General features: G+C 38.3%; 1 protein-coding gene across 1 annotated transcript in view; it reads right to left on the minus strand.

The window, feature by feature from the left end:
- LOC124166398 (acetylcholine receptor subunit alpha-L1) overlaps positions 1-14,311 on the minus strand; it is a 291,723-nt gene extending 277,412 nt beyond the window's left edge. The window contains exon 1 of the mRNA XM_046543923.1: positions 13,790-14,311. Coding sequence (XP_046399879.1) covers positions 13,790-14,218 — 429 coding nt within the window. The 5' untranslated portion in view covers positions 14,219-14,311. The remainder of the gene's footprint in view (positions 1-13,789) is intronic.
- Between the last annotated feature and the right edge of the window lie 359 nt (positions 14,312-14,670).

Below are 14,670 nucleotides of genomic sequence, written 5' to 3' on the forward strand. Positions count from 1 at the left end.
TTGGAGTGTGGGAATGGTAGAGGATCTTGCATATCGGGGACTGGATAATGCGGTGTCAATCATGAAAGAAGAGGGAGTACTGAGTGCGGGTCTTCCTGTAAGAAGAGGATACTCGAGGACCTGAACAGAGGTGGATACTTGAATATTTCGATGAGCACTCGATTATATCGACAAGTAAAGCACGGATGTCACGGTGGATACGTTAAAAGTCCATGTATTCATGGATGCCGGCTACATTGGTAATACATGGGCAATACTTCACCCTTTCCACATCAATTTTTTTTCGGGATATCATGCTCCTAACCTCTATTTATTTTTTCCTGTGGTTCTTTTAAAATACAATAGTAGGTAATGCAATGACTTTTTTGTAGTTTGTAAGCAACGCACAACTATCTTATATGGTAAAGTATATAGTTAAATACATTGAAAACAGCCATAGGTACTCGTATAAAATCATTTTATTTCTTCCAATGCATCATATTTCAAGCAATACGAGCCTTTACGTAAATTATGGATATTTTAGCATTGATAAAATTACAAAATAAATTATATTGTTTCCCTAATTAGTGCTAAAAGTATGAAAATGTGATGACGACCTACACTAGTCATTGCGCGTTTTGGCATCAGAAGTTCATTACGAGCTAGACTCGTCATTTCAGCGCAAGAGGCTAAGCACTGGAGTACCTGAGTAAGTAGTCGGATGTTTACGCTTTCGTGCATACATAATTGATTTGAATATTTTCTGTATCAATCTTGTGAAAATTCATTACATATCAAAAATAAATTTTCACCATGAATTTTCACCAAATCTTTGCCTTTAAGAGACGGCCAGTTGCCTCGTAAAGTGGAGGCCTGTTGATGCCTGCTGTTGGTAGAAACCTGTCTCTTATTTTACAACGATTTGGTTAGAATTTAATCATGCATCTCAAACGTAGCGTTACAATTCCCTTTACATCAAAACGCCTTCAATGCTGCACTGCAACACCTTACAAAGTTAAGTATTTTAAGGCCATACCGTGCCATTTTTAGCGCCCTACATTCTTATCACAACGTGTTTGACGTCTTTATTTGTGCACTTAATAAAAAACTCATTTATATTCTTAATAATTCATTCCCTCATCTAATGGAAGTCTTAGTACTGCCTGATTACCCACCCAAGAACACCTTAGGTAGCGCTAACGGCCTAGTTACTAAAAGCGGGAATGGTGTAGCGAGCACCGATGGTGTGATCCCATGGGAGGATGTTGTGTAGACCGACATTGTATCTGGACCTTGTGGTGACGGATCTGGGACGAAGATTAAGGTGGCTAGTGCACGTGGTTTTTCCCGTGGGAAATGTCTGGTGGCGGAGCCATCGTCAGGGCAACTAGTGGAATAGGAGAGGCTGTAAGTGATGTTTTTTTGTATAGGGTAGTGAGGGGCAAGAGCCCGCATTGGACAAGATTCCTTTCCCGAAATATTTCTCTAAATTTCGTGATAATGCCACTTGTAGTCATTCAGTTTAATTTACGTGGCTGATTGTAGCAGAGGGGTGCTTTCAGTGGAAGACAATGAACGACAGAACGTGAGTTTTTCTCACATTTCATTTTTACGCGACTTTTATCTAAATTGTAGGACCGCGTAATTCTTATCTGTTCTGTAGGCGTTTATTTAACCACTATGTTTGTCTAGCGATCCTTTATATGCATTCTTTGCTTCGAAAATTCATTCAGTTAGTAAGTTTGCAGCTCACCATATGGTTATGCTATGGCATATTAGATGTAGCAAGTGCCGTTGAGGGAAGAGTCCTGGGGCTAGTGTCCGCATTAGGACTCTTGCCCCACGGGCGCTGGCTCCTGCCCCTTGTTTATACCATTGATTTATATATAACCTGTTAGTTTCTCATCATAAATATCACATGTACTTTGTTGATAGATCTATTGAAAGAAAATGTGGAACTTTAGGAGAGAAACCGATCGGAAAGAATTTCGACAACATATTTTGGTGATAGCTAGGCTGAGCAGGAACAATGGAGAATCCGTACGTTCTATTGCAGGCGATATAGAAATTGATGAATTTTCTCTGCGTAAATATGCCTAATTTCATGATTTTAGGTGCGTTAGATATGTATAGTACAGCCACATGTCTCTTCAGAGACCATTATACCACATCGAAAGTCATTGCATGCGCATAAGCGGCGTATAAATTCGAAGCAAAACTCTGAAATTCTTACGAGTTCCCCTACACCCAGAAATTATGCATGGAGATATCTAAAAGAAAGCGAGTATAATAAAACGTGGTAAAAATAAGGTTAAGGGTTGCGATGCTAAGTGGCGACTGGTGGACCGCAAACTGGGCATTAACTTCACCGGAAAAACTGATTATCACTATGGAGTTTGTGGGAAGTTGTGCTCAGATCCATCCTTCAATTGTTGATTGGATAGTGTGTAATGAATGTGAAACATGGAGGAAAGAGCCTTGCACCACATATTATGGTAAGGGAAAGCTCACATGCGAAAACTGTGATTAGGACTCTTGCCCCATAAGAGAAGGACACTTGCCCCAAGGGCAAGATTCCTATTTGTTTTTCTCTTACGTTTTGATGAATAACTTCAGTTCTTTATTTTTTTCTGCAGCAATGGAAGATAAGTATTGTGGTACATGTAAATGCGAACAAATTGGTTAAAAATAAACATAATTTCTTTGACCTGAATGCATAATTTTTATAATTATTTGTTAGATGCCTACTCTTGCCCCTCATTCCCCTATTTAAACGCTGTACTAAGCTAGATTAGAGGGGAAAATGTGTGGTAAGTGGGGAAGGAGAAAGATGAGTATACAGTCTTGAAATACTCCTCGAGTGTCCCACCGGGTCAATGTTGACGTGGCTGCGCACGATTCGCAAATCGAGTCGGCTCCCATCTTTGGATCAACTATGTTTCTGAATCGTCACGTTGGTTGCCACGTCAACCCGGATGGCTTCCGTTGTGCTGTACGCCTGGAAAACACCACAGAACACTTCAAATGAATGAAAGATTTAACATAGAATGAAAGCGAGTAGAACTTTCTCTAAATTGCGAATGGAAACAGGGGGACAGGTTCAATTCGTTAAATGATCCTTGTTGATCTACCCATGGAATACTTAAGTAATTATAATAATCATGTTGAGAGTTTACGTGGAATGTAAAGTATGTAGATTAGTAAAACGCCAATTAAGTGAATTTGAGACTACTTGAATGGTATAGTGGAGGATCATGCGCCAGCGGATTAAATTGCCTATTACATCTCATGATTTTAGTGCTTGTATAAGATATAAGATCGTCCATCTTTCGTAACACGCCATTTTATTCTTAAGTTATATTTATTTCTATACTAGCTGACCCGACGAACTTCGTACCGCCAAACATTCAATGAACTTATAGTTTAGTTGCACCATTTATAAATAAGGAGCGGCTGTATCGTTTTAATCATATTTGATAAATTATAAATTAAATGAGAAAATATTGATGAAATAAAAATTATACGCATTCAGTTGTTGGCTATTTGTGTTATTAACCGTAAAAAAATGTATTTAGGTCTAAGTCCGTAGCGTAAACTTGGCTCGTTCACGGGGCAGGTTAACGCAACGCTAGACCGACGCTTGACTGATGATCAAAAGAGTAAGGAAAGCCCCTATGAAGCAGCATTCGTATCAAATGACTTTAGGCGTGCCAGTTATAGTATCTCTGTTTGGAAAAGAATCCACTGCGTAAACGTGCTGCATGCGTAAACGCACCACGGTGTGCCCTACACATTCGGGTTTAATGTCTTGCGTAAAGCGCCTTCTGATAAACAGCAGTTTTTGTTTTGTTATCAGGCGCAAGATAAAGCGAATGAAGCTAAATAAAAATAGCGAAGCGAAGCAGGGACGCAGCGAGGGGGGTTTTTGGGGGTTAAAACCCCCGCAATAGCTCAGAGAATCTTTTTATAAAACATTTGGTATATTAGGAGGACGGATGAGTCACAAAATATTTAACTGTTCACACAGCCGCAAAACCTACCATTTTGAACCTTTTATCCTAAAAAATGTCTGGGGAGGGCCCCCACACCTCTCGCTTACCTTGGCGAGTTTTCTTTACCCTACAGACCCGCCAGTATTAGCTGCGCCTATCCTTAATTTCTAGCTGCACCCTTGAAGCGAAGGAAGAAATACAGCGGATGGTTTACCGACTCGTAAACATACCACATATTATTTACCATGAGAAAATCATGGGTTTTCACTGACACATGAGAACAAACATCACAATAACTGAAAGACTGACCATGCGATTTGTTAATCGTTATCACGAATGCAACACGAATTGGAAATTGAATACGTTTAAGCTCAAAAGGGCATATAAGTTGGGATCATGGAATCTTCGGATTGAGAACTTCCTCATCTTTGAATTTTCCTTTGAGTATAGTGGCGTGAATCATTTTCATTATCAGTTTTTTTAATAACCAAGCACGTTTCGTTGGATAGTTTTGCTTGGTTTACGTTTCGAAAGATCATGAACACAGAGCCTACCTTTAGCTGTAAATCGTGCCGTGGTAAGCCAGGTGCGTCCAAGGACTTTAAATATTCAGATAGATAGTTGATGACTTCGTCTTCGTTTATTACAAAGTTAAAAGATTTTAATTCATGCAGACTACACGGACATTACTGATAATCAACAATTGCTTGGAGATTTGTTTACACACACGGTAGTTATGTGTTTGTTGACAACTCAATTCGAGCTGAGCTTACCTCTAATTCTGAATTGCATGGACTGAAACTTCAACTGAGAAGCAAAATATAGTATATAAACCAACCCCGTTCCTGATTCGCTGAGAAGACAGCCCATTGGCTGGGAGCTTAGAGGAACGTATAAAAGAAAACTCCGGTGCGGTGCGGTACCTCTAATTCTATTATTTTATTACTATTTTAATATTACTTTAATATTTTTAACATGTTTGAACATTTAATTTTTTTAATATTGTTAAAAAGATCAGTCAATACATTAGTAAAAACGTAAAAAAATCTTATTTTTTTGACCGTCTTAACAATCAACTCCTAAAAACATATCTCTAAGATAAAGTTGAATTTTTTTTGTGAAATTTTCCTATTTTTTAATGTCCTATATGTTATCTCGGGCTGAGACGAATCCAAAGAGCCTATTGTCACTAAAATCGGTGCAACCGTTCTCGAGTTATAAGTGTTCTAACTAACACGATTTTAGACTTTCTTTTATATATATAGATTGCGGGTATTATAGGGGATTGTTATGAGGAGTATTGGTAAGTTTAAGCATATTTAAACGCTTTTTCAGATTGTATTTCATGTGAAACAATATTGTCTCGATACGATTTTCTAAGCACTTTTTGTCTCAATACGCTTAATTTTTATGAACTTTAAAATAAATGATTAAAGGTCATTTGAAAGCAGATTGAGCTACCTTTCAGCTGTGGTAAAAATATTGCTTCAACGCGTCTCTATTTCGCGCTTCTGTCGCATTAATGCTATAATTTGCGCGTACACCATTTAATGCTATCATTTTGTATCAGTAAGTCATATGAATGCCTCATTTCGCTTTAATAATGCTCCCAAGAAACGTTCGAAATACGCGTTTCACCGCGTGTTAAGGCGATGAAGTGGGGGTAAGGATGTTTAGAGGGAGTTCCGAAATTGGGACGAGGGCTGGGGTTCACTCGGAGGTGGTGAGCCTAAGGATCTAGTTTAGGGTTTCGTGCTGGTGGATCCCTCCTCGAAGTGCCCCGCTCTGTCGGATATATCTTCAAGGAGTCACTTAGCATAAAGCAGTCGCAATTTCACCACTTAATGGCGCTTAAGGGAGTCACCCTGGGTGTAAAAGAGTGAATTTTTCCGCTCATGGGGTCAACAATTGAAGTTAATGCGTTTATTTAGTGTGCTTTGAAGATTTAGATACGCATTGCCTAATGTAAACTTGTGCTAAATATTTTGCTAAACTCCTAAGAGAGAATGCAGCTAATATGAAACGCAAAATTGATTTCTCGACCATTTTCGTGAAAGATTTAACATCATCAGGGACAAATTAAAAAAAAATATGCATGGATTTGGAAGATATTTAAAAAAATTCACTGTGAAATAATGAATTTATTCCTAAGATTTTTAGGAATTGACTGAGCTATGACTATAATTTGATGGGCCTTAATGCATAGGATTTAGGTTAGCCAACCTTACATGACCACGCCCTTAGCGCTGTTTTATTTATTAAACGCTGATCTTATATGCGCCTTTTTTATTCTCGTGTTGTAATTTATTTCAGCATCATGCTCGAACTCCTTGACCTTCTGAGCTGCTTCCTCCTCGGACTTCTCTAAATGATTTTTCTTCTAGATATCCCTTTCCCTTCTCCGCACGGTGTACATACTGGCTATTATCTTGAACTTTATTCTTAGTGGTCATGATGTAAGTTTGTATGCCTAAAAACCTAAAGGACATGAAAATCACAGGGTTTAAGAAGTATTTTTATTTTGAAAATGGAAATGTATGATGAGTTGTGAGAGTTATATCATTATTTTATTATGGAGTTGTTATGGACTATGGCAGATATTACAGCTAATGCTTCATAAATTCTTTTGGTAACTTTTATTGTAGCGATGATGGAGGTGATTTACTTCAGTGCTTCTTTTGGCGAATTTTTGTTTTTTAGGCTATCGAATGTCATTTTTTGCAACTTCCTAAAATACAAGAATAGGAATGTGAATGTTCCGTGTGCCAGTCAAAAGTGATATGTTTATTCGGAGACCTCATATTGTTCTTCATGACGTTTAAATTGGATGAAAAATATTTTCAAGGATAGAGGAAGGTGGAAATTGTATCTGATACATTCTTGATAGAGGCAGAGATAATATTTCTCTTTAGCTTTTAATTGGAAGACGATATAATGCCTAGTGTCAGAAATGTGTGACTTAGACATCAAAATGAAATTTTTGGCGCAAAAAAGAACGTTATCGCTGCCAGAAGATGAGAAAACGGGTTGACATTTATATGAATCTGATGTTAGAATCCTGTCAGTGACGCGTACTCGCCAGAAAATGTTTTGAAATTAAGCGGGTGCTCTGAGTAATGCGGCTAGGCGTTCTTATATCCACTAAATTGAATTCGCTGCGAACGCTAACTATATTTACATTGAATATTGAAATAAAGCATAAATATTCAGGGAAAAATTTTCTGTTGCATAGAATATATTTTATGAGTAATATGAAATTTTAAGGATGAATTTTGGTGACTAGCGATTGTACAGTCAGATTTTTTTAATGCTAGTCGCCTTTTCATAAACGTATTTGCTAAATGGCATACAATCTAGTGAATGAATTTCTTAGGAGAAAAATTATTGCCATGATCTTTCGATTAAGTTGGTATTTCAAGAAAAGCTAAAGGAGTGGGAATTATGCCCGATTATAATCGCACCAGCGTAGAGTAAGGCGACGTTTTTAATGGGCACTTTATGGTGGTTTTTGTGGCTTACATGGTTTTAGGTATAAATTTATGTTAAGCATAGGTGTTTTCAGCTAAAGTTTGCATTATATCCTGTGACTGTGCGACTGTTACGTTTATGTGATATAAGAAACACAGTTTTCGGTAAGCGTCTTTACTGTGTCTACTGTCATTGTGACTTCCACCTATTATATGGGTTGAATTAAAAGTCTCTGGAGATACCTCGTGTAAATATAGAATCGCTATCATGATAAATATAAGTTGCATTTCCACCGATTTTATTCCTTCACCGACCTAGGTTTCTACAATATACACTGTCATTATCAAGGTAACATCTCACAAAAATCAACCCGCACATATTTAAATGTTTTACTTATCCGTTTTCAGATCCGCTCAAAACATATGTTATTAGGTTGATTTTGCTTAAATTTTACCTTGATAATGGCGGTGTATATTGTCGAAACCTAGATCGTTTAAGAAATAATATCGGTGGAAATAAAATAACTTTTTAAAATCTCTATCATGGTATTAAATGGCTAATACTATGCGCTATTAAGACCCGACGGTAATTATTCGATTGCGACCATCTCAGGTTGTGGAACGTGACAGGGGCATCCAAATGAATCATTTTCTCGAAATAAATTCACCAACACATGGCATGGCTGAGAGGATCCTTCAAACGGCTTTTTAGATGCTCTGAGTATGGCGTCAAGTGTGTCGCGATTACCGCAACACAAGAGGATATTCTCCACAAAGCTTCTTTCTTCTTTAGACTTGAGTCGTTTCGAACTCAACGGAGGACGAGGTTGAAATAAGTACAAAAACGACGGCAATTATATTATTAAAAAAAGAAAAGAAAAGCGGAACACCAGAGCCATGCCACTTGCTTGAATACCTTTCTCCCTGGCGGAGTTGCAGAGAAACATGACAACGCGCCACTTGTGAAAAAAATGAAGTACGATAGGGCGAATTCCTTGAACCCCCCCTTAAAAAAAGAGGCCGCAGTGAGACAAGATGAAGGCTGGACTGCAGCCAATATAAAGGATAGGAATTGTGGCTGCCGTAATATGGCCTGAATCGGCTGGCACTCTAGATAAAAAAAGTATTTAAAATTATTCTCGTCACAATTGATCCCCTGCAGGTGCTCAGAATATTCTAAATTCTGTCTACTTAAATTTCTTCTATTTGGTTAAGAGTACGTGCATTTTTTTTACTATCTCTGGTGTATTTTTATTCATATATTATTTCGCTAATCCTTAAAATAATCACGGAGTATCTCGACCGCCGAATGTCGTCTTGATGAAAATTGTCTACGATTTGCTATAAGCTTTTTAGTATTTGTTTTTCATTTAGATAGGTGGGCTGGTTGAAGGTAAAAGTTATCTAAATGCTCTCAAAGGAATAATATGCATTCATGGAATAAAATGTTTAATAAATATAGCCGTTGGCATTGCTTATGGTATTAGTATCTTTACTTTTTGAAGAATGACACTTGAGATCCTCGATAATTGCATATTTTTTATTTTTAGACGGTCTGCAAATTATGGGAACACTTACCATATTTTCAAAATTTATCATGGCTAGAATTAAGGTCAGTAAAAATTACCAGAATGTAGAAAAACATAGGGATGAATTTGTGGCAAGGGTTATCTTCTCTGTCGTTTGTGTTGCATAGAATCATCTCTTGGACGGGTTATAGATTTAATATTTTTTTAGGTGAAAGAAAGGTTTAAAATACTTATTATTACCATCCTGAAAATGAAAGTTACCTTTTGGACCTTCATGGTCTAATATTTCTGATATTTTATTGGTATTAATTCTATGCTGTGGATATAGATAGCGGTATCAATGGCAATACATTTCATATTTAATTGACGCCATTAGTCATGCTTGGAAAATATTATTGTATACTTACAATATTTTGTAAGTTTTGGAAAGTATTTATTGACTCTTTATGTTCAAATTAGCTATTACTTTCTGTTAGGTGTTTCAGTTCTTAAATGAGAATTCCAAATAGGCAATGATGAGTTTCTTTCAAATACTGTGATTAATGATGGGGTATCTAATAATTTGTTGCTTGTTATGATTGACTTGAAATATAATGATTTGGTCTCACAAGCGATGGGATCCGTAAAATTTAAGAAGAATGCAATAAAATATACCGTATGAAATAGGTATACGACGATGACCTCTTTGAGTAATATTGATGTTTATTATACTTATGTATATTGATGAGACCTTTAATTTTGTTGGCATTCAGCTTTGAATAAAATATGACTTGTAATAATTTCATGGTTTAGCTTTTGCTCTAAATAATACTAAACATCAGATACTCGTAGTACCTATTTCCAAATAATAGCAGGAACATCAAATCACTGCTATCTATGTAGAATAATGGGCCAGGTCGAATGAAAGTAAGAAAATTTTAATAATATCATCTGTTAATATTAATAATATTCTCCTTTTATAGAATAACATGTCTCGAGCTCTGTTTTTTGCTATTGATTTTAGAATTTGGCGCATTTTCATTCTGTTTGAAAGAGATGAATAAACATCATTAACAATATTGAGAGTGCTGCGTTGTGGAGAAAATGCATGAGTCACTGCGTTACTCCGTATGCATGATTGAAGTTATGATTATTTTGGCAATTTTCTGCTGAAACTATTTATTTCCCATCAAGTTTAAAATTTGATCTTGACCGTTACAAAATATTAGATATTCATTAGGATTAATGCTGTTTTTCCCTCCTTTTATGTGAATGCATAACTCTTATGGTGCAGGCATTTCCTGTTGCTATTGCGTTTTGGTCACATAAAAAATCTATTTAATCCATTCACGCTATTGCTTAAGCTTTGGACGGCAATCAGTTACAGAAATGGGGTGAATGCATGGAAGTAACTGGAGACGTAAAAAATTATATCGTTATACTCAAGAGATTTGAGCTATGTTTCCACAAACTGCACAAATATTTTCTCTTTTGAATCAATTATGTGTATGGGAAAACAACAATCAGTGCTATTCATTACTAACTAAATTTTTGCGGCCTAATAAAATTAAAGCAACCGGATGCATGAAAGGTAAGGAAAGGTAGTATATTGCCCTCATTAATTATATAGATATTATTCAACAATATATAAACTAAAGACCATTTACCAATCTTAGAATAGATCAACCAGTAATGCTGCAATTAGTTCCTCTAAATACCATTTAAGTGTTTTTGACTCAGAAAGGTAAATATTCCATAATTTTTGATTTTGAAAAATTTAATTGATATGCGTCGTATGTACGAAATTTAACGAAAAAACACTTTGCTTTTAAATGAGGTAGAGGTAAAGAGCACAAGTAGTCCCTACTGCTCCAGAGTAATATATATTACCCTTATCACTTCTACAGAAGTTACTCAAGTATATGCTATAGGCCATATGCCTTCAATTACAATTCATAAAACTGTAATGCTGCAATTAGTACCTCTAAATACCATTTAACTGTTTTGGACTCGGAAATTAAATTTAAATGGATTTGGACTTTTAAATGTTTTGAAAAGTTTAAATTTTGCATAATTTTTAATGCTGAAATAGTTAGTTGAAATGCGTCATATAAAAAATGAATGAAAGAAAACTACGAAAGTCCCTGCTGTTCTAGAGTAATATAAATAATTCTTATTACTTCCATAGAAATTACTCAAGATTGTGTCAGCTAATGGCCTTTTACCTTACTTGGAATCAATGAACCAGTGATGTTGCAATTGTTACGTTTGAATACCTTTTAAATGTTTTGGAATCAAAAAGGTCAACACATTGCATAATTTTTGATGCTGAAAAAGTTAATTTACGTGCGTTGTATATGAGTAAATAAACAAAAGGATACACAGCCATAAATGGAGGAGAAGTAAAGGGCGCGAGTAGTCCCCACTGTTTCAGGCAAATATATATTACTTCCATAGAAATAACTCAAGAATATGCAAGCTTAAGGCCATATACCTTACGTAAAATCGATGAACAAGTGATTACAATTATTACCTCTGAATTCCATTTCAATGTTTTGGACTCACAGAGGTTAAAAAATTAAATACTTTTTGGTACTGAATAATGAATTTACATGCATCTTATATAATAGTCACTAAACGAAAAAACACTTATCTATATATTACCTCTAAATGCCATTCAAATGGTTTGAACCTCAGAAAGTTTAAAAAATAGCATATTTTGACGCCGGAAGAGTTAATTTACATACGTCGTACACGAGTTAGTTAACGAAAGAAGTCTTAGCTATTACGTGAGATAAAGGGCACGAGTAGTCCCTATTGTTCCAGACAATTTAAATGATTCAGCCTCAACAGATCTCTGGATTAACTTGGGATCGAAGGGAAGTCATTTCATCCTCTGGGGATTGATTTATGGGGATTGCGAACATGTTAGCCTGGCGGCGAGTGCATTCGTCTGCAATTACGGGTCGGGATTCGGGTTCTTCAAATCGAAGCGGTGTATGGAAGGGTGGCTGGAGAGGGGGAGGGATGCAAAGGGGCAAGTTGTGTGGCAGTGGGGTAGTTTAGGGGCGGATCGAGGAAAATCGAGCTTGCTTTGTAATAACCTAGCCGCCCCCGTGGCATTTCGTGAGGGCAATTTTCAGACGCGGAAGAATGAGAAAATGTTTTCGTTTACTCTGTACTTCCCATTCAAGCATCGTGTTGGGTCGTTGCGTAAACAAAGGCCCTTCTACTCCTATTTACTCTTTGATCCGCGAGTGAGTATCGATGCCCATAAAAATTGAGCTGAACAGTATCCATCCCTCTCGTTCTCCAGCGTCCGATAATTTGGATATTTTTTTCAAAGGTCTCTCTGCTGTGAAGAATTTAATTTTAGAAGGCGCTTTATCGACAAAATAATCTCGGATCTCTGGCTCTTTTCCAACCAGTTTGCTTATTTTACTATCGCGTCTTCTTTGGAATTCCTTAAAAAAGGAGATGACTTAGCGTGATTGATACGGAAACACGTAATCATAATTTGATATCAGTGCGTTTGAGCCGTATTCACTACATACTTGGCGCAGAGCTTATTTTTTTGTCGTGTGGAATAAATTAACACGTCGAGATTCGCGATAAGTGTGAAATGCCTCGTTCATGCAGATATTTATGCATGCAATTTAAAAGGGCAATTCACAATAAAGTTGTATTTTTTCGCATTGAAAAAATGATTGGAAAAGTACATGCTTGCCCATTGCAATGCCCTGGAATTTCTCCTGCAGGAGATAAATATTTCTCCCCATTTCTTGGGAGCTTTATCGACTACTCGGCTCCGTGCATGCATTTTCGGCGTATCGATCAACTCACCATTCAAGAATAGCGCGGAAAATTTGTTTACGTTTTAGTACCCCATGCAATTAAGAGCTCAGGACAATAATCTACCTCGTTATTTATTTCATCATTAGACGTAGGACGCAGTAAATCCTAATCAAGCAGGCTTGGATGCACTTACGGTTGAATTTTAAAATGATAATCGAAATACCAGGGATTTGATTGATTAAAAGCTACCTCTTAGGATTAGGACCTGCACTGTTTGATGTATCTGGAATGCAATTATTCGTGCAATATCTGGATTTTTGCCCGTAAACTCTTTTTCAAGAAATAGGAATGGCTCGGCGATATTTGATATAATTCCCAGAATACGCATAGCTGTATCAGGCATTCAACCAAGTATTCCCTCGAAGGGCTAGTAATTGTGTGGTGGAATATCAAATATTTGTAGTGGAATATACCCTTCAACACCAGGGGGAGATTGTATTTGAATCGCTCGAGAATGTTCTGACCGAGAAAAACTCAATTTCGGAGGGCGGAAAGGCTGCATTCGGGAATAAAACCGTTTATACAACGCTTTCCGGTTAAGCGAAATTGAAATTTTCTCGTTCCAACTATTTCGAGCGGTGCATGCAGAGGCCCCATGATGTAGAGGAGGTCTTCCTGCAATAATGTTGATTATTTTATAGCACTAGTCCAAATACTTGCAGGTGATATGTACACAGTCAAATACTTGATATTGTAACCTGGGTTTCCAATCGAAATTTACAGTAAAACACCATGCAAGTCTCAATTCTTACTGGCAATTACTAGAAAGTCAAATGCTTGATATAACATGCTATATTTTGGTGATCGCCGACGGCATTAAACCGCGCGAGACTCCTGCATGGTAAGCCATCTATTAATTAGATGTACCCCAATTCAATGATGAAAATCATACCATGAGATTTTACCAAGAAAAATTCTTTTTAAATATATTTTTCGCCTGGATTGGAAGATTGTAAGGTTAAAAGTAAGGCACAAGAGCATCACTCACCAAGTCGATGAGCTGCGATAGCCTGAGCCCCAGTTTGACGAGCACCGTGTCCGTATTGTTGCTGACGGGACGAATCAGTCGGTTGTAGTTGGACAGCAGGTCGTCGTACAGTCTTTTTGCGTCCGGATTCGCGGACGCCGGAGCGGGCAACCTCGCCGCCAACACTAACAGGAGGCCGAAGAAGAGGATGTGCCTCCGGGCAGAGGAGGAGCCGGCCGGGCCCGACGAGTACGCCCCGCGCTTCCTCGCCATGTGCAGCGGCCTGTGCCGATGGTGGGGCGCACCCTTGTGGGGACGGAAGTTCGAAGGCTCGGGTTCGAGTCCCTCGCAGCAGCACAGCACATCCACGGGAGCCTTGTTCGACGTCGTCGACGGCGAGCCGCTAACCGGCTTGGGGCGCGCGGTCCGCCGATGGCGAACCTCCGCCATCTCCGCCTTGCCCCACGGCCGTCACTTCCTCCGGCAGCCTCCGGTCGCCACTTCCTCCCTCCTCCGCCTCCCGCCTCCCGGACTCCTCCGGCACTCCTCTGGGAAGAAGGTCTCCTCCTCCTCCGGTCTCCGGAAATCCAGCCCCACCCACCCGGCCCCAGCTTTCCCCGACATATCCCCCAAAACACGGGTCTAGTTCTTTTCCTTTTTAGCGCTTTTTTTCCGGAGGGAGTCGTGCGATCTATGAGGGATTCAAGGTACGCCCTTCGCCATGCGAGCCGCTCTGCCTCCCGGAACGTTCCCCGCGACGCCTCTCATCCAGGGGTCGAGGTGTTTTACTCCGCATCCGACGCGAAGTGGGGAGATGGGATTTCAGTTCGATAAATGTATTAAACTGTGGTGGGTGCGTGGAAGGGTTGGTCACGGTCTAATTCTATTGCGCGAAAGAGATT

Source organism: Ischnura elegans, chromosome 10 (assembly GCF_921293095.1).
Source record: "Ischnura elegans chromosome 10, ioIscEleg1.1, whole genome shotgun sequence".
Lineage (NCBI taxonomy): Eukaryota > Metazoa > Arthropoda > Insecta > Odonata > Coenagrionidae > Ischnura > Ischnura elegans.